The 20025-nt window shown below is 48.8% G+C and overlaps 2 protein-coding genes across 6 annotated transcripts in view; one reads left to right on the top strand and one right to left on the bottom strand.

Moving 5' to 3' along the window:
- Nucleotides 1-20025, top strand: part of NR5A2 (nuclear receptor subfamily 5 group A member 2) — an 83644-nt gene that overhangs the window by 6790 nt on the left and 56829 nt on the right. For 2 of the 5 annotated variants that reach the window (XM_015290243.4, XM_040704509.2), the window contains exons 2-5: nucleotides 1875-2012; nucleotides 4089-4207; nucleotides 5468-5609; nucleotides 8209-8855. In XM_015290243.4, coding sequence (XP_015145729.1) covers nucleotides 1875-2012; nucleotides 4089-4207; nucleotides 5468-5609; nucleotides 8209-8855 — 1046 coding nt within the window. Of the gene's footprint in view, nucleotides 1-1504; nucleotides 2013-2739; nucleotides 3602-4088; nucleotides 4208-5467; nucleotides 5610-8208; nucleotides 8856-20025 lie in introns of those variants that run through there. The other 3 variants (NM_205078.2, XM_025152762.3, XM_025152761.3) reach the window with 3 other exon arrangements.
- Nucleotides 17141-20025, bottom strand: part of KIF14 (kinesin family member 14) — a 195749-nt gene continuing 192864 nt past the window's right edge. The window contains exons 60-61 of the mRNA XM_046944591.1: nucleotides 19354-19520; nucleotides 17141-17912 (exon numbers count right to left, since the gene is read on the bottom strand). The gene's annotated coding sequence lies outside the window, so the exon portion shown is untranslated. The remainder of the gene's footprint in view (nucleotides 17913-19353; nucleotides 19521-20025) is intronic.

The raw sequence follows: 20025 nt of genomic DNA, 5'->3' as shown, positions 1-20025 counted from the left end.
CGCCCCGCAGAGCACCGCGCTGGCGCGTCCCGCGGCTCGTCGCGCCTCTACATCGCGCTGCAGGAGAGCTGCTAAGGTGTGAAGTTACAGCTTGAGAAATAACGCGATGACATAGACCAAACCTTCCCTGCCTGTGCTCCGTCCCGAAGGGGGATGGCAAAATGTAAGGAGCCCGTAAGCTCCGAGCCTCACTGAGTGATAGGTCCAGCCCCACAATGCTGAACACCCTGCACCGAATGGGAAAGACAGACAAAATTCTGTCTGCGTAGGGCTGGCTCGGGGTCTGCACTCAGTTAAGCAAAGCTCTCGCCGTCGGTGGGTGAGAACAGTTCGAACTGTGGACTAAATGGCACGCGCGATGCACTCCCTCCCCCCTCCCCCTCCGCTCCCTTTCGTTCATCACAGCGGCTCTAAGTTCGAACACGGGTCCGCTGCTCCGAAATCTGTCCCAGCCGGTGGGAAAAGAGGTCCCCAGCGCCGCACAGTTCCGTGCCTCGCTTTCAATCGGAAGCAGTTTTCAGCGCCGAATATTTTTCAGCTTTTAATATACATAACCGTGACTGAACTCTCAGAGCAGCACGGGCGGGGGGTCTCGGATGCTCGCAGAGGTGACAATAGCACTCAGCCCACACCGCCCGGTGGGGGCGGCCGGAGCCCGCGGTGCCCGCAGCGCGGCCGGGACGGGTGGGGCGGGACGGGCGGACCCCACCGCCCCCGGGGCTGCTTCGCACCGCAGGGCCGCCCAGCTCCCGCTGAGACACCCGCTGGAGAGAAACGAGTTATCTGGGGTAACGCGGGGAGTAGTGCCGCTCACCGCACCGTGAGCCGGGGAAGGGAAGCTCTTGCTCAAGCGATGGCTCGGCCAGGGCATCGGATTTTGTGCAAACGATGCAGCCGGCACCGATAGATTTCGCAAGAAGTTTTAGGGAAACGAGACGCAAAGAGCCAGAATACATAAGGCGAGCTTCCGCGCGCTACGTTCAGGTTCTGGGGCAGAGAGGCGGCAGCGGGTCCCGAGGGCCGGGGTTCCCCAGACGCCGAGGTTCCCGCTGCCCGCCCGCAGGAGGACAGGCGAGCGCCGGGGGTCCCGCGGGAGGCAGACGGGAGCTGCAGTGGGGTGCGCGGCGGGCTGGGGGCCGTCGGGCTGCTCTAGGGCGGGCGGGTTCGGCTGCAGCCCCGGCCCCGCAGCCCGGCCAACAAGCGTGCGGGGGGCGATCACGCTGTGCAAGCGTGTGCGAGCGTGTGTATGCGCGCGTGTGTGCGCGGGGGTGTCGCTCATTTCTCCTCCTCCGTATTGGCTGCGAGAGCCGCGTCGGTGCCCCCCCTTCGCCGGAGCCCCCCGCGGCCCCCGGGCTCCGGGAGCGCCTCCCCACGGGTCCGGGGCGAGAGGTCCCGGCTCGGCACCTCCGCACTTGTGGCGAGGGAAAGGGGGAGGAGGAGGAGGAGGGAGGAACGGAGGAGGGGGCCGGGGGTGGGAACCCTGTCCAGCAGCACCGGCGGCGGCAGAGCGCTCCCGTGCACTGCGCCTCTCCGCATGGATCGGGGCGCCGGGCTGCCGCCGCGCTGAGCCCCGGGCGGAGCTGCTGCGGGCTCCCGGGGTCGCTCCTTCCTCTCCGACACCCCCGGTCTTCCTCCTCCTCCTCTCCTCTCCTCTCCTCTCCGCCCCCGCCGCCTGCAAACCGACAACCGCTCTGCGGCTCTCCCGGCCGCGGGCACCCGGCGGCGCTTCCCGGCGGCCGGGGCCGCTCGGCGCTCCCGCTGCAGCGGGGCAAGGGCTGGCGCGGAGCGGAGGGAGGGAAGAGGAGGAGGAGGAAGAAGAGGCATCGGCCGCCGAGCGCCCCACGGTCCCGCTAAACCTGTGCTGCCGTGTCCAGGTGCCGGTGCCGCGGACGGACACGGAGCCCCCAGCCCGGCCCGCAGCCGCCTTGTCATGCTGCCCAAAGTGGAGACGGAGGCCCTGGGACTCGCCCGGTCGAATGGGGAACAGGGGCAGATGCCAGAAAACATGCAAGGTAAGGGGGGAACTGCACGGCGCTCCCCCTCCGCGCACGCTCGGCTCCCCACCCCTGCAAACCGCCACCGCGTCCTGCCAAAGTTTAGGGCTGCCGCCAGCGAGCTCCGCCGAACTCGCGCCTTCGCGGCTCGGAGGGACACCGGAGCCCGAGGCATCGGAGCCGTACCGAGGCAGGGCCCGGCCGGGAGCCTTGCCCGAGGGTGCAGACGCGCGCGGGCCGCTGCTCGGGGACACCGCCGCGGGTCGGAACGGCGCGGGCGTCCCAGCCCCGCTCCGCCCGAAACTATCGCTAAGTTTATGGCGGAGGAGCCGCGCGGTATAGTCTCGGGGAGCAGCCCGCGTGCCGACCCCGGGGCCCGAGGGGACGGCCGCCACCGGCGCCTCGCGGGCTCAGCGCAGGTGGCAGCGGCCGCGGTGCGAAACTTCGCCCGGAGCCTCGGCGCGCGTGAATCGTTTCGAGTCCCTCCGCGCTGACGGCGGGACGCCCGAGCTGGAAGCGCCTCGGCTGGCCGGGCCGGGCCGGGGGCTGCGGGGAGGGCCGCCGCGAGGAATCGGTTCCCTCAGCCCCGTCAGCGGGCGCTGCCCGCTCCGCCCCCTGCCTGCCCCGAGCGGCGGGTCCTGCCCCGTGGCTCTTTGGAAGCCGTCCCACGTCCTCCCGGGAGCCCGCAGGGAAGTAGGGGCGGGGTGGGCCGGGGGCTCGGATGCGCCGGGGGCGGCCCGCCCGCCCCCTTCTTCGCCCGCAGAGGAGGCTCCCCGCCAAGCGCTCGGAAAACCCCTGCTTTCCCATTTGTTTTTTTTCCTGCGAGGAGAGAGAACTCCGTCCCAGCGCCGGGTCCCGGAGCGGCGGCCGCGGGAGCGGAGTGGAGGGCCGGGCCCTTCTTCTCCCCCGTCCGCCGCCGCCCCACGCCGCTGGCAGGCGGTGACTTCGGCCGTGCCGAGGCCGCCCCGGAGCCGCTGCCCCGGCCGAGTGCCGGCGGGTTCATGCCCCGGCGCGCAGCTCCCGCGGCCCCCAGCCGGGCTCCCCCCGGGGCGCTTCGGGCGGACTACGGTCGCTCCGCCGCCCGCGACCCGCGGCAGCCGCGGGGCTACCGGGAGGGAGGCGACGTCCCGAGCGCTGTCGCTGGGCGCCCGGCGCCTCCCGCGACCGCTGGGAAACCCTCCGCCGCCGCCGACCCGAGGTCCGGGGAGGGAAATCGGCGGCGCCGCTCCGGGAGGACGCGCTTTCCGTGAATCGCCCGCCGGAGCTGCCGAACGGGCTCTCCGGAGGGAGCCCGACTCGAGCGACCGCGCTCCGCGCCCGCCTTCAGCCCCGTGTGCGCCCACCGGGCGGCTCCCCGGCCCCTTCCCCGAGCGGCCCGAACGCGGGGCGCCCAGCCCCTGACCCCCAGGGACGCCGGTGCCGAGCCGGGACCCGCTCCTCGCCCGCGCCACCGGGGCCGGGCAGCAGCGCCGAGGCTGAGCGCGACGCCGTGCCCGGCCGCGGCACGCCGGAGCTGCGGGCAGCGCTCCCGCGGCGGCTCGGGGCCGGGCTGCGGAGCGGAGCCGGGGGCGGCGGTCGCCACGAGCCCACGAGCTCCTGCTTAGCAAGTAAGTAACTTGACTGCAACGCGGCACAGAAGTGCTGGGCTGCAAGATACAAGCCTAGGCTAAGTAAATATTTGCAGGCTGATGTTGAAAGAAAACTTTAAAGGAAACGAACCGAGTCACTTTAAATACGGCGGTGACGCTTCATCTTTTCATTGCGCTTTTTTAAAGCCCGTTCCTGATCGCTCTCGGATTTAAACGAACTCATTTTGTTTGTGATTCCCTCGGCTACGCGCCGAGTTAAGAGCACTCCGCGAACATAAATACTGAGGAGCCGAGGGGTTCGGCTTCACCCGCTCAGTGCCGTACGGAACTGCTGCTGGGCAGAAGCCGCACGCTGCAGTTCAGCCGTACTCTGAAACATCGAACTTTCCGCAGTTCTCAGTGCTGTACTTTTAAGAGAACGGTTCCTCTACATGAGAACAGTTGCAGAAAAAAGGGAGTTGTTAACGTAAATCCTAACAGAATGTGCTATTTCTCCTCTTCCCAGTGTCTCAGTTTAAAATGGTGAATTACTCCTACGACGAAGACCTGGAGGAGCTGTGTCCGGTGTGCGGAGATAAGGTGTCGGGGTACCACTACGGGCTGCTCACCTGCGAGAGCTGCAAGGTTCTGTACTCATTACTTCATGCAAACAGAAGCACAGCAAAAAAAGTTTCCAATGTAAACAAAAAAGACGAACTGAGGCAGCTGTTCCATAGTTGGGCTTGTTTCTCATGTGTTTCCTGCTAGATTCTCACGAAAAATGAAGCACCACGATGCTGCAGGGTTAGAAGTCTCTTTGAGAGATCTCCTTTGCACAAAAGGGAAGAAACAACGTGGGCTGTTTCCCATCGTAGCTTTAGAGTTACTCTGAAGTGTTTTGCTGCTGTAAAGTGATGTAATTATAGCGTAACTTTTGTTCCTAACTGCCCCAAATACTGATCTCCGTTGATTTACATATGCTTGGGCTCTTTCTTTTCCCGGAGGACAAAGTAAGAGTCCCCTCGGCACGGCTCACTCGCACAAAGTCCCACACAGCTGTAGGATTTCCCACCCCTCGGTACCACACGGCACATTTCTGTGACGATGGCTGTTTTTATTCCAAGTGGGCACCGCCAGAGCTCACCTGACACAAAGCTATAAACGTCTCACTTCTTTTCAGTTGTTCCTTATTTCGAGAATAAAACTTTTGTTAAGGGAACCACCTTTAACTGCTTCGGAATTAATTTATCTGCATGGTTTTATTACACTAAAGTTTAAATATATATGAATTTATGGCACGCCCAATTTGTCAGGTAAAAATTTGCAAAGACCTTTACAGCCATCGCAGTAATGCACTGTAAGGAAGCTCCGTGGCTTGAACAAAGCAATTGAAAACACTCAGTTGCATGGCAAAACTAACTTGGCACATTATATTTTCATTTAAAAAAATCAATGAGAATTGAATAACAAGCACTTATGCCTTTAGCACGCACCACTGGGATACACGTTCACCAGAGGTATTCGGTATTGTTTTTATCTTTGCCACAGCGTTCCTCCTTATTTTACAGAGAACTGCTTTGAAGGGAACACTTATTTTACAGTTAAGCCATGCAGAAGGAGCTGCCCAGCTTCCCCTTCCACTGTGCCTACAGCCGCTCTCGCTAAGCCGTGATGCAGGTCTAAGAGGCAGAGCCCTGGCTCAGGAGAAGCTCCTGTAGGGTCTGGTGCTTTTTTCCTGGATACATCCCACTTTCATTTAAAACCAACTGTAGAACTTCCATTTAAAACCAACCGTGTAACTTCCTGACCAGAGCCTCACAAATACATTACAGTCCTTTCTGTGCAATGAAATGCTGAAGCACACCATTCGAGCAATACGGGCTGACTTTTCTATCTACCACGCAGGGATTCTTTAAGCGGACCGTCCAGAACAACAAGAGGTACACGTGTATAGAAAACCAGAACTGCCAGATTGACAAAACGCAGAGGAAGCGATGCCCTTACTGCCGGTTCCAAAAATGCCTCAGCGTTGGAATGAAGCTAGAAGGTAAGAGCCCCAGCCTTGCCCATACCACCTGCAGCAGGACACGCTATGATAAACACCGGTTTATAAACATCACACTGTGTATCACATTTTAGAAGTTGCAGCAAGAGGTGGCTTATGTTCAATGAAACTGTGGCTTCCTACACCAACAGCAACTAAATGGTACATCTCTGAGAACTTGTCAAAACCATACGCTCCATTTTCGTGCATGCATGTACTTTGGTATTTCAGTACTTCCAAGCTTGCAAATGAAGGGCTCTAGATAGTATGGAAATTAGTTCTGCAGCTTTATGAAAGGATTTACTTTAGATTAAACTAAATATGTAAGAGGCATCTAGATTTTAGAAATTCTTTGTTAGAGCGATGTGATTTTATTCCTGTTTTATCCAGGATTCTTTTTATAGCATTATTTTCCGATGATGTGGCACAAAAAGAGACACAGAATGTACAAGTCCTTTCTTACAGCGACCTGCTCCTGGGCTTAAGGACCAAAAACTTCTAAAGTTATGTCCTATATCTTTTGTGATGCTACACCTGAGATGTTGTAACCAATGAAAGAACAAGGACTTGGAAGTATACTGTTACTTCATGTGGCTCTGTCCTGTACAGAAAGGAATGAAGAGGATGCCATACCCTTTCAGAAAAGGAAAATGCAAAAATGTCATTGAGATTCAAATGTGAGACTCAAATTGATTCTAACATTGATAAATAAAATAAACTGAGATTTCAAAGCAAATAGCATTTCTACTCAACCAAGCACATCCTCCTAAATTCCTTATTCTTCTTTTGTGCTGAAATGGCATTTACCTGACCCACCTAACAAGGAAGAATCAGACCAACAAGGGATACAATAAGCCATTAAGGGAGCCATAAAGGACAAGCCCCAGTCACCTGAGTTTGGCAGAGGAAAACTGTTGCTATAACTGAAGATCAACAGAATAATCAGCCCTCTGCAATCTGATGAATTCGACGCTGTTCTGTCTGCCCGCAGCCTCAGCTACCACTGACGCTGCACTACACATCCCAAGCCCTGCACACACATCCAAATGCAAGCAGAAAAATAACCAATTTTCTCCTTGCTGGCAGAGAATAAGGATAAAAACTCCTCTCAATTGTGGGCAATGATACAGGTCCAATTTTTGTGCCTCTGTGATTGCATGCAATACACCTAATTTCTGTAGGAGTTACACCAAGAGCTTTTGCTAATAGAATTTGCTGTGTAGCTGTTAACTCTGGATACCTGGAAGGGCACTGGGTATGCAGATTTAAAGTTAATTACATTTGGCAGCACTGCGACTTAATTAGTTTTCTACATCTCACTCAAAACCAACATTCAGCATTATTAAGAACATTCTGACTGCAAACGTAAGTAAGGTGCATGTAGTTTTAAAGGCGCTTTAGAAGTGTACTCCAGCTCCCTTCGCTGTACACCCGTACAACTTCTTTTCCTCTCTTTAGATAACTATTAACAACACATGCTTCCGTAATTGTAAATACTTGTGACATTTATATGTGTATTTCCCTGATAGTGATATATATATATAGCCTTAAAGTCTGGTTCATAAATTACCAGGCACTAAAAAAATAAGGAATCATTAAACGTTAAAGTCCTTATGATAATGTACAGCATTATGCATATCCAGCATCCAGAATAAATTTTTAATGTTCTACTAATCCCTAAGATAAAAAGCTCAAGAACTTAACCTCCAGCAATCTCAGCAGTCTCCACATGTCACCCTGCTGTCAAAGGTTCCTCTCTCAGTGTCACTGCCGTTGGGCGAGGTGGGCTTGGCGAGAGCTCCTCACGAGTCCACTGCACCTATAGCACGGTGACAGTCACTGCTGTGACAGACCACCAGCGTGACTCCCAAGGCAGCTGTTGATGTGGATTTGTTTTAATTATTTCTAATTCCAGACATATTACAAGCCGAAACAGCGCCAATAGTTTGTGTCACTTCCTCCTTCTACGTGGCAGGCAGCAGGCTGACAGCTCCTCTCTGCGCCTTCCAACTGCAGCCCAACGTTTCTGTAGGGCTGCTCAGCTACCTAGAAAGGTCTTAAAGCCACACACCAGCCTGAACAGAATCCTCCAAAGGAAGCATTTCCTTTTTGCCAGGAAAAAAGATACTCTCTCCTTTGTGACTACTGAACGTTTCACAGTTTACATTACAGATGTTTAATGGTATGACTGTAATGAGGTAATGTGTTCTACTGGATACATCTCAGACATATTCTGGACATCAGCCCTCATTTCTTACTGACACAGTAACTTGACATAAAACCAAATACATGGTGAGATCTTCACGTGATCCCATAGCAGGTGTGAAACTCCTGCAGACAACCACTGTGTCTGTCCCCATGTCTTAACCACTGTGAAGAGCAGTCCTTCCGAGCTAGCCATGTGCATGTGCTATTTCAGCTATTAGAAACAAGTGACACTTGTTAAATCAAACAACTCCTTCTTTAGGAGGAAGTATACTACTTCAAATTTGAAAAAAAAGAAAAATATTTCTGCTCATTTCTGCTCTGTCCTGACGTATGTTTTGTTACAGAATGTCCATTTCCAGTGCTCATTATGATTGACTTCTTTCTCTCCCGACAGCTGTGCGAGCTGACCGAATGCGCGGCGGCAGAAACAAGTTTGGACCGATGTACAAGAGAGACAGGGCGCTGAAGCAGCAGAAGAAAGCTCTTATCCGAGCAAATGGACTTAAACTGGAAGCCATGACTCAGGTGATCCAAGCTATGCCAACTGACCTGACAATATCCTCTGCGATCCAGAACATCCATTCTGCCTCCAAAGGCCTACCTCTGAACCATACTGCCTTGCCTCCCACAGACTATGACAGAAGCCCCTTTGTAACCTCTCCAATTAGTATGACGATGCCACCCCACGGCAGCCTGCAAGGTTACCAAACATATGGCCACTTCCCAAGCCGTGCTATCAAGTCCGAGTACCCTGACCCTTACACTAGCTCACCAGAGTCAATAATGGGCTACTCATACATGGATGGTTATCAAACAAGCTCACCGGCAAGTATTCCACATCTGATATTGGAACTCCTGAAATGTGAGCCAGATGAACCACAAGTCCAAGCAAAGATCATGGCATACCTGCAGCAAGAGCAAGCCAACAGAAGCAAGCACGAGAAGCTCAACACATTTGGGCTTATGTGTAAAATGGCTGACCAAACCCTATTCTCCATCGTCGAGTGGGCTAGGAGTAGCATCTTTTTTAGAGAGCTTAAGGTAGGTAACAATTTCACATTATATTATTTAAGAAAGAAAGATGGTTTTTAATGTTGTACTTTGAGCAAGAAAGCACGGCTTTTTCCCCAAGCATCTCTAATTTATCCAGCTCTAAGTAAGCAAGCTGTTATGAGGAGAAACCTGTACCTGTCTTCATCTTAGTCTACAATAAGCCATTTCAGAGATTGCAGTTTTAGTTGTCTGTATTTTACTGTTTATCCTAATAGTTGTTTAACTCCATAGGCCTCGCATGAATTTTACTCCTTCCTTGTCAGCCTCTCTCTCTGCCTTGTACTCGGAGTTTAAGAATGTCTGTTAGCATTCTGCACTCGTTTACATAATTATCTTATTATCTCAAGTAACACAATACCCTTATCTCTGCCCATCTACCCACTCCCTATTTAAGTGCATATTGGAATATTAACTTTCTCACTGGGCTACTATTTTGTATGTATACATGTAGTTAACCATGAAGGCTAAGTTGTAAGCAGGGTACACATAATAGATAGCAAGAAGGAAGAAAGTATCTTAAGGACTCATTTGGTTCTTATCACCACTGATACACTGGGGACTCCGGTAATCTACATCATCTACAATTACCTTTGGGGCTCTTCTTTATGAACACTAGGCAGTTGGACTACTCAATACACCCAATCCTTATGCACAGCTCCCTGGTGCAGAAATTTCCCCATACACACTTGTCACATTACACTTAAGGCAATTTGTTTGTCGTAGTCAGCTCTGACATAGAAATCATAAGCCAGAAATTTGGGATCAGCCAATATGAACTACAATTTTAACCACCCCCTCAATGCAGAAGTTAGCTCTGAAACGAATAAAACACCTTCTGCCTCAAAAAAAAACCCAAATAAACAAACACAAGATGACACACTTACATTAGGTCTGATTTTCCCTATTATATTGCCAGTTAACTGAATTTCCTGCAACACAGAGATGTTTTTGCCATAACCGTTTGCTGCTGAACTCTGCAAAGTTTTCTGACCCCTAACTTCTTGATTGTTTAGCAAAAGGAAAATAATAAAATATCCAAATAATACAATAACTATGTAAGCTCACTGAGAACTGAATCCACATAGATCAAGAACACAGAGGGGAGAGCCTGTTAAAGATCTGCAGCCAGGATACTTGCCACAGCTGTATTTCTATCACAGCCTTAATGATTCAGACACATGAAATAAAGTCCATGATCGCAAGAAAAGTGAGCTGTATATGTTGTATATACAACTCCACTTGTTCTCAGACGTTTTTGTGACAATAATTGAAGGAACTATTATAAACTCAGCCTAAATTAAGAGAAAGAAGGGAGGAAGTTACGCAGGGGGGGGAAAGAAAGTGGATTAAAAAGGGGTAAAAACTGTCATATCTTTGTTTGTTTACCCTATGTTGTTTATAATCCTTTAGTCAGCCATGCTTCTCATTTTAAATGATGCTCAGATTAGAATGACAAACAGAATACATTTCCAAGAGTCTACGTCCTAAAGTCAGGAACCAGGAACTTTGAACCCATTAAGTTCTTAAAGTTGGAGTAATCATCTTAAAAAATTACTGAGATTTGCAGAAGATATTATTCAGTGTAAGGATTTTTAAGTTATCACCATCTGCCTTAAAATTACAGCTATGGTTGAAGTGATTATATGAAAAGATATTTGAGCAATATTTACTTTTCACGGTTCTGTTGCTTACTCTGTGGGCAGATTTTATAGGCATTCAACATGCTGTGCTGGGAATAGTCTTAGGGATGGTCTTTGTTTCTAACCTCAGACTGGTTGATACTCTTCAACTAATGCATGCTTACTAGTGTGGACACAAAAGGTGCAGAAATTTGTATCGAGAAAGTGCTGATCAATTGCTCCTGTCCCTCACAGCAGATGCTTACTACCATGTACACACAGACCTGTAGAAATACATATGTTCTAGAAACTCAGACAGGCTTTGGCTACATCTATCAGAGGCAATGGTTTCTTCTCAGTATTTTTGCCCTTGATATCATAGAACCTCCAGTTAGTCTTGCATCCTGTGGCATACCCTGCTCATTTTTCTGAATTGGACAACATCTGCTAAACTGCATGGCATTCCAGAACAACATCAACACGCTTGGAAATCCATCATTTAGGAACTAGGTGACAACAACGCTAAGAACTTCCAACTTTTTGGCTTGAGGTTCTACCAACACATTTAGATCAGACACCACGCTGTCAGCAATACCAGGCAGCACTGACTCTTTGCAGCTGAGAAAAAGAGAATCAGAACTGAAATTTTTCCTGACCTTTCTGCCCATCCATGTCGTCAGCTCCTTCCGATCAATGTAGCAACAGCTATTTCAGGTTGCTCTGGAGAAAACAGGTACCTGTGGGGAGTAAAAAAAGGACTTGAGGATATGACAGAGATTTTAAATGCAGAAGGAAAAGGTAATTATGAGGGAGATGCAAATAGATTTTCAAAACAGCTAACTTGTTCCCTACCTACACGCAGCTGAGAAACATACATTTGCTTGAAGTGTTTTCCTATTATTCTGACTTTTCTACATAAAAACTGAACCATCGGATGCATTCCAGATAAGATAAATGGGTACATTAGCAGATCTAAGACTAAAATTTTAACTGCCTCAAATAATGAAACAACTTAAAGTATTAAAAGGTATCCTCATATGAATTCTAAAATTGTGTAATGTAGAGATCATACTTGCTAAAGTGCAGAACTTTCCATCTTCGTATTGGGTATCAGAAATTAATGGAAACACCAATGAAGCAAACTAGTTGGAATGAGTAACAATGCCAGAGTAAGAGCCAAAGCAGCAAGCTGCAGTCTAATAACTTGCATTTCAACGTCTGCTAAAATCTCAAACGTGTGCCTGTCTTGTGGAGTAAGGATACTCTGTAATTAGTAATTACATTAGAAATGTGGTTCGACCACATAATTCTCACTTCTTCATCAGAACAAATGTCTCTGTATAGATAAATATGAACGCAGAAAAGCTCCAAGTACAATGATCATACTAATAGCGAGGAAGACCTTTGTTTCCTATTCTGGAGTTGCTGAAAGCTTAGTAAATATAAAAGACATATCCACCTTATCCTCAGCTATGAAAACTCAGGAATGCCCCAGGGATGCTGGATTTGTGGCCAGCTGCCTGAGTCATGCGAAAGGTCTCTGTACAAAGCTAAAAAGAAAATACTGCAAGAGCTTCTAGAGTCCAGAGGTTATCTGGCCCCAAGAAAGGATGTAGACAGTTCCAGGGGACCGGTCTTTCCTCATCAGCTCACAGCAGGGAAAATTCAACAACTACTTCCAAAGTACTCTTCAAGCCGTAAAAGCAAGCAGTCTCAGCTTGAGGCAGAAGAGAACAGAGCCTGCACTGCAGAACAGTCCTCAGGATACTTTCACGTGGCTGAGGATCAGAAAATTCACTAAACGTTGATAGTTATAAAAAAGGCACTAAAGAACCTGTGACTCACATAAAAATACTACCTGGACTTATTTGCTTATTTTAGTGGCGATGTCATAGGTCAAAGTACTATGTGAGCACAAGCCCAATTAGTGAATGATTGCAGGAAGAGCCAGCATACTTCATGTTGAAGAAGTTCATCCTAAAACCATTCACCGAGTTTGCCAATTGACTTAGGCCATTCACTGATGTCAGAGCACCAGCTCTGGGACTGTAACTACACCTTTGTCCACTAGCTGTAAACGTGTCTTTCAAAGCAGTAATGGTTTAACCACATTTCTCCAACGGGCCCTGTCTGTAGGACTCCTACTGTACAACGGCAATGCAGGTGCTTTGGCAGCTAATGAGCAAACAGATGCTCAGTTTTGTATTGCGTGTTTCTCAAAAGCACAGCTATGTTAGCAGAGTTGCAAATTATCCCTGAAAACAGTGCAAACTTAGTGTGAACTGGGTCCACAGGAGCACTGGAGTCCCTCTTACTTGGCACATAAAATACATTTAGATAAATATAGTAACAATAATATTCAATACATCGTAGTTAACTTCAAACTTCAGTCGCCATGAAATTAAATATCAACAAATGCACTGAAAAATAATGAATTAAGGTACAAAAACTGAATTATTAAACCAAATCATTAGAGATGAAGGAAATTTTATTCTTTAGAAAAAAAAATATCAGTAGTGGAATACCTTAGAAGTTTTTCTTCAGAGTGATAAAAGGTTGAAATATTATTTAGACTTAAGTAATCAAAGGCAATTTGATAACTTGAAGTGCTTTTGGACTTTGTAGCGTGCATTTATCAGGGCAGGAAATGTAACTAACATAGCTGATGAAATAAAACTGCCACGGGATTCTTTCAGTCAGGGCAGCACTGAGAAACCGAGGTTGAGGATCTCCCTTAGTATGGGCAGTCTGGCTACAGAGCGTGGTGCCACACGCAGTTACTGCTTTTGAGGCTGGCTTAAGCATACTGGGAGCTGAAAAAAGTCACCATTTCTCAAACCTTTTAGACGTTGGGGGAAGTGGGAAAGTATGCATCTCACTGACCCAACACATTCTTTGCGTTAGAAACATTAGTTTGATTTAACTAAGTGTGTTTCGTAGTAAGAAAAAATCACTTTTTCTGAGATTACGTGGAAAGAAATCAGTGCAGTGACTGCAGTGGAAGGAAGCCTCACCAGAAAAGCCAGGCTTAATGAAGCATGGAATTATACCCGCTGCCCCACTGAAACTTGTAGGGACCACTCTGTTAGAAGTGCATGTGATGATCTTCCTGACTTCTTCTGAACAAAGCCTGTGACTGAATGCGGTATTTCAGCACGCAGAGATGTCGTTTGGTAGCCCTCCTAAACTGCTCACTCATTTCCAAGCCTCTGGTGCCTTTGCTAAGGGTAAGAAGATGACAACATTCTCCTATGCTCATTCATGCCACAGCTGTCTGCTTTGCCATACGCTGCATCACCGCTGATAGCAGGAGGCTGAACTCAGCACTCTGCAGTAGTCACTTTCCCATCCAATGGCTCATGTTCAGCCGCAAGCCGAGACAAAGCAACTGTGCTTCATGTGGGTGCTTTTTGATAGCCTGTCACTTCTAACAGGCAAGTGTATCTTCCCACAGTAGTTCACTGCAGCAAGCTTACTTCCATTCCCACAAATGGCCATGATGCAATCATTTGCTACTTATTACTAGACAGAAAAAAACGAGCATCCTAATGCTTATAGCAATCATAGATACAGGCTGTAGTATGGACACAGGAAGGTCTGTAGCTGCAGCCGCTCCTGCTAGACAGCCTGAATCTCACACTGCAGCCGTGGCAGGAAAGATGAGCCACATTTCTGCAAGCCGGTGCCATTTGTGTTATACAAAATGCAAGTTTAACATCAGAGTTCATTTTCTTCCTTCAAAAGAGCAGGGTCACCATTAGAAGCACAAGACAACTGACAGCAGTGCCACTTTATCCAGGTGTAGTACCAAATGCACTGTCATGGGGCAGTATGAAAAGAACTACTAACGCTGCTGTTCAGAACTTGCATATCATGATGGCTTGCAGGACTTGAAAGTTCCTGCCACAAAAATAGCCCCTCCCTCCCCTTACAAATTATGGCACTTCTTAGAAGCAGGCACTAAGTCTTATGTGGGAAGATCATGGCTCTTAGCTCTGTCCTAATTGTCTCATTCAGATCCAGTGCCTTTGCATGATGCTTCTATCATTCTAATACAGTGCTTTTGTACAGCACCCATTTCTGTTCATACGACCAGTTCCCAAGCACAGTGAAAGTCTGCCTCTGTCAATATATCTGGGCTGTTTAGATATAAGGATATTCTTCTGTTAGCCACGCTGAAGTCACTCAGACTTCCTACCAACCCCACCAAAGCTTTATAATATAATTATTCATGACAATATATACTTTCATATGTAGAGATAAGCTGTTCCAGATCAGTGGTGGTCACTTTTGCACAGGCAGCACAGCGGAGCCAACAGTTCACCTCATGCACCCAGCTCTAGGGCTGAAAGATGCTGAGAAAAAGCAGAGCAAAGTACGATTTATGAGAGATCTGAATAGCCACAGCTTAACGAAGCAACAGGTACGGCCCCATGGCAGCCGTGTACGAGCACAGCATCTGAAAAAAAACCAACTCAGAGCATTGCATGCATTCTGCAGCTTTACAGGCACGGGAGCACAGCAGAGGACTTAAGTCTTTTCCATTTCCGATTTAAAAACTCTTATAAAACCAAGCTTCGGGTGGAAGCGGCAGCACCACGAAGCACCAAACCTCCTCAACCCACTGCTTCGCAGCCGCAGCCCCTGCCCAGCCGCACTCCCCAGCTACCCAAACCCGCAGCCTGCTGCGCCCGGGCTCTGTGGCGTTTTATGGCACCCCGCAGTACAGCCCTACGTTTCTTTATGTCGGTCACGTATCGAGCTGTCACAGCTTACTCCATTTCATAGCCTCGGGTTAAAAGTACCCGAATCTGTGCCAGACTCCTTATAAATGGAAACGAAGATTAATTTCGTGCTCTGCAAACAACATTCAGCTGCTCCCCTTCCCCCCACCTGTAGGCAAAGGTGCCAAAAAAGCACCTTTGGTGCAAGAGGAACGCACCCAATACACCAACAGCGTTCCATCGGTCCTTTAAATAACAGCAGCAGCATTTCGGGGGGCAGCCGAAGGAGCAGCGAGGCTCCGGTCCGACCCTCCTTACAGAGGGCCCAGCGCCGGGCGCCGCACCACACGCGTGCAGCACAACCCGCGCGCTGAGGCGACGCGCTGCCGATGGAAGCGCCGGCTAAAAGCCAGCTGAAAGAGAGAACCACTACCTTCACCGAGTCCCCAGCCCTTTCAGACGCTCACAGACAGCAGCTTTAGTCAGCTCACGCTCGCTAAATCACGGCACATCGTGCTTACGTGCTATCTTACCCGCATTCTAGAAGCGACGTGAAGCACACGCGTTCACACGCAGCCGTTAGCCCCGAACGCCTCGAGCCGCTCTTCTTCCCGCGCACCTCAGGCTGCACGTTGCCCGCCGCGCGCTCTCCCCCCACACGCTCATCCGGCGCACCTGAGGCTGCAGGCCGCGCTCCTCCCGCCGGGACGGGCAGCACGGAGCGAGCCGTCCGCCACGTGCCGAGCAGGCAGCTGCTGCCGCCCGGGCCACCTGCAGGGCGTCGCAGGCTGTATTTGCTCGCTTAAGACTAAAAGCCGCTGCTCTTGGCATCGCCACAGGTGTGTCTGCAGAGCAGCTCCAGAACAAATGAGAGGGCAGGGGTAAGAAGGAGAACTGAAGAGAGAAAGAACGGCTCCAGTAGGAAAGCGAAGCTACAATTTCACGTGGACATCTTCAATGGCTTCTTTCCTTCTGCAGTGGTAGCTCTGGGCTGCGGGCGCAGGCTGGGCAGGTAAACAACAGCGTTATGGGAACGCCTCAAGCATTAAAGCAACCATCATAGTTCATAAATATATATGTATATATATGCATTTATAGATACAAACTAGTGAAATAAATGCAAAAGAAGAACATTCATTTTGTCCAGTTCCGGAGTTGCCCGCCATTCTCACTGCCTGGAAATGGACAGAAACCAGAACTGTTTTTTCAGAAATTCAGAAATAGAAAAATGCTTTTTTTTGCATCTAAACACAGCCCTCCAGCTGCTGACAGAGCAGCCACTTTGATATTTGTTACTAAGTCAAATCTTGGATCAAGTAAATTTAATCTCAAAAATTAGCGAAGGCAACAATAAACACAGGAAATATACATGAATAAAGTGTTCTAGAAGTCAGGCAACTCTTTTAAGGCTATAAATACAACCTAAGCAAGGCCTCTATAATTAGCCAAGGGTGAACAAAAGAAGACATCCAGAAATAGATGGGGAGGGGGGAGGTGGGCAGGGTGAAACGTCTTGGTTAGCCTTATTCAAGTGTTCTTTCCATAGCATAGGAAATGGTTCCAGCTAGCTCATGAGTTCTGTTGGTATTAACTGGCTTTTAAAAGGACATTTCCACGTTGTCTCTATGCCAAGGAAATTCTTTTACTGGCATGTTTGCTGAATACAGGAAGCATCGTCCCGACTGAGTGACACTGGATGTGACGAAGAGTTGTGTCCTCAGCCCGGTGTTACACTCAGCACCCTCTGTTCCACCTGGCCGCCATTCGGTACTTACTGCACTGCTGCCATTTGTGCTGAGCAATGAGCAGAGGCCGGTGGGGCTGAGTCATGGCTCACTGTCCCTGAGCCAACTCATCGCAGCCCCTTGGGGGGCACCGGGGGTGTCTGGTCATCCACTATTCCACCTCATACCTCTTAAAAGTTTGGAGGAAATGTCCATAGGAGCAACAGAGCGCTGGGAACCTCTCTGTGCAGTGGCAAGAATTCCCTGTACGAGGAAATAAACATGCACCTACAGCTGCTCCTGAACAGAGAGCTGAAGAAGTCAGTCTTTATGCATATGGTGATGTTCAGTGTTAAGTCAAGTTGTGCTTATGGGTCTGGTTTTGTTTGCTTATTGGAAGAAGACCTCACTGAGGCTGATGAGAACTGTGTCCAAGTAAGAAGTGCAAGCTGAGATCTCGAATAGCGCATTTCCAGTTTCACTCACAGCATCTGCCAGTTTCCTGTTTTCTTCTGCAGAGCGCCTGGCTCAAGTGTTTAAGTTTCATTTGCTACGCGTTATTCCTAAATCCCCTCTCTGCTGTTTGCTGGCTCTTCTTTTCCTTTCTCCTTCCTGGGAATTACGTTAGCACCGCAGTCAGTCCGTGGGCAGCACTAACGGGGGCTGTTTGTGGCTGTGGGCTGCACGGACCTACAGTGAGTGCAGCAGTTCACCAGCACTCCCTTCAATTCCTTGCTCAGCCTTTCAGGAAAAGGTGGAAATCTTTGAGGAGAAGGTCCAGAGTGGGTGGGTCAGGCAGGCCTGCAGTCTGCACTCCATCTTGCTGCTCCTGTAGCTCAGTGAAAATCAGCAAAACAAATTATCTAGTGTGCAGGTGGAAGCCAAAACCGATGCTGCAGCTCGTGCCCAGGTCACCGTGGTCTACAATAGCTCCAGCTTCTTTTGTAACCAGTGTGCAGTCACTGATGTTCTTCCTGCCTTTAGATGGAGAGAGCGTGACAGAAAGACAGTGAATCACAAACATTACTAGAGTACTGTTTTGAGAGGTACATATGCACTGATAGCACGCATGTGAAAAGCAAGGTTAGACAATTTTCTGCCTTTGAGGCTGGGACCTGGAATGTCCCAGCAGTGTTCTCAATACTGGCCGCATTACTGAGTTTGTGCCCAGGGTTACTGTGCCTCGAGAAATCCACAACTGCTAAAAGGAGCGGCATCAGAAAACAATCTGTGTGGTGCAGTGCTCGGAAGACAAGGGCCCTTGTTTAAAACACAGAGTAAGTATCAAGAACAGCAACAAGAATAATAACTCTTTAGCAGAAATATGCATGTGGCAATTATTCTACTTTGATCTGTCCTTGCTGAGATAGGTACTTATTCTGCAAGTGTCGTCAAGGACAGCGCTCCCTCCTAAGAGTGAACTTTCAGTGGGAGTATTTGCAGCGGGAAGTGCTGTGCCTCAAAGGCAGTGTTTACATGGCTAGCTCAGTTGCCAACACTGAACAGCATCTACTTTTCATTCACATGCTTCTCTTTTAAGGCGTACTCTTTTCCTCTTGACTTCAGTGGGAGCTCCGCATGTTTTGCCTTTGATTCCCGTGCATGCTGGCCACTCTAATTAATATGAGTTTCAGCGGAGTTTCTCTCTCTTTCTTTCTCAGTAGAAGAGAATGGCTTTCAGCAGCTTACCCCAACACCAGCTTGTGTATCTACTGATCAGGTGCTGGGGCATTCTCAAAACCGGCACATACTGCCTATACAGAATGTAACTTCATTTTTACTCTGTCCCAGCCAAACAGGACTTCACCTTTTACTCCAGACCTAATAATAAATGGTGGCATAACTAAGAAAAGAAAAAGATGACATTGATCATTCTAACAAACTCCTCTCACTGCTGAAAACATGGCTTAGCTCTGTGTTTGTTTAACAGTTATAGTTTTAGCTAGCTGACATGGTCTTTCTCTATAGGATGCTTTCCTAGTACATTGGTGCAACAAATATAAATCAGATCCGTTTTCTCTCTGAGACCACCATTCCCTGGGGCTGGATCGTGCAACCCACACCACACCCCAGCCTGCTCTGCCCTGCAGTAACTGTGCTTTGGCTCTCAGAGGTACTTCGTATGGGACACAATACTGCATACTGAGGGAGACTGACAGAATCTGGTCCTTTTTTTTATTTATTTTTTCCCCGCTGCTTGTGTTATTAAAAATAAATGCCCGACATTTTGATCTCAGACCTGCATGTCTGCATGTGCTGAGGGGCACGATGAACACAGGAGCCACTTCTCTCCCCCGTAAAAACTATCACAAGTGGCTTTCTGTGCTAACATAACCCTCTACGATGTTTCAAAAGATACAGGACTTCCCAGCACGATGATAAAGTTTTCCTGTGTTCCAATAATAAAAGCTGAACGTACCAGTAATTTCCAGTTCCTCTGAGGTTGGGCAGCCTGTGAGGACTAACGCAGAAGTAGCCAACCTGCAATATCAGTGTGGGAGTCGGAAACAGATGTTCACCGCACAATGCAATTTGTTGTCACTGTCGATACTCCATGGCACTTTTCCCAACAGAAATTGTTTGTAGCTGGAAAAGAATGTAAGGAATGATTCATGCCCCCAATTACTATTATTACCTTAAAATGTGGAACAGTTTCTTGTTTTCTTTTGTTTTATATGACCGATTCAGGGAGGCCTAAAAACTCAAAAATACAATTAGTCGGACTTGGAGCGCCCGCACAGTATGTCAACCAAATAATTTAAGGCTTTTTCATTGGGACAAGAGAAATTACATACAGAAACCAAGAATCAACTTGGTTGATCGTCTTCAGAATGAAGGTGCTGTAACCTTCTAGTCTTACAGAGTACTTGATGTTCATTACGTAGTTACCTTAAAACTGCACTGCAGTGGGTGAGATGGATGTTGTATGTGGGTCTGAGAGTGTTCGTTTATAAAGGTTACAATTTATTAAATGAATATAATGGTATTTTATACACACAGTAACGTTCGTAAACTGTTTATGCCCCAGAAATTCTAGTAGGCCATCTGGTCATCCAGAACTGATGAACCTCTTAAATGAGAAAAATACTCT

Source organism: Gallus gallus, chromosome 8 (assembly GCF_016699485.2).
Source record: "Gallus gallus isolate bGalGal1 chromosome 8, bGalGal1.mat.broiler.GRCg7b, whole genome shotgun sequence".
Classification (NCBI taxonomy): domain Eukaryota; kingdom Metazoa; phylum Chordata; class Aves; order Galliformes; family Phasianidae; genus Gallus; species Gallus gallus.
The sequence above is the reverse complement of the archived record's forward strand: the minus strand, read 5'-3'. Positions and strand labels throughout refer to the sequence as shown.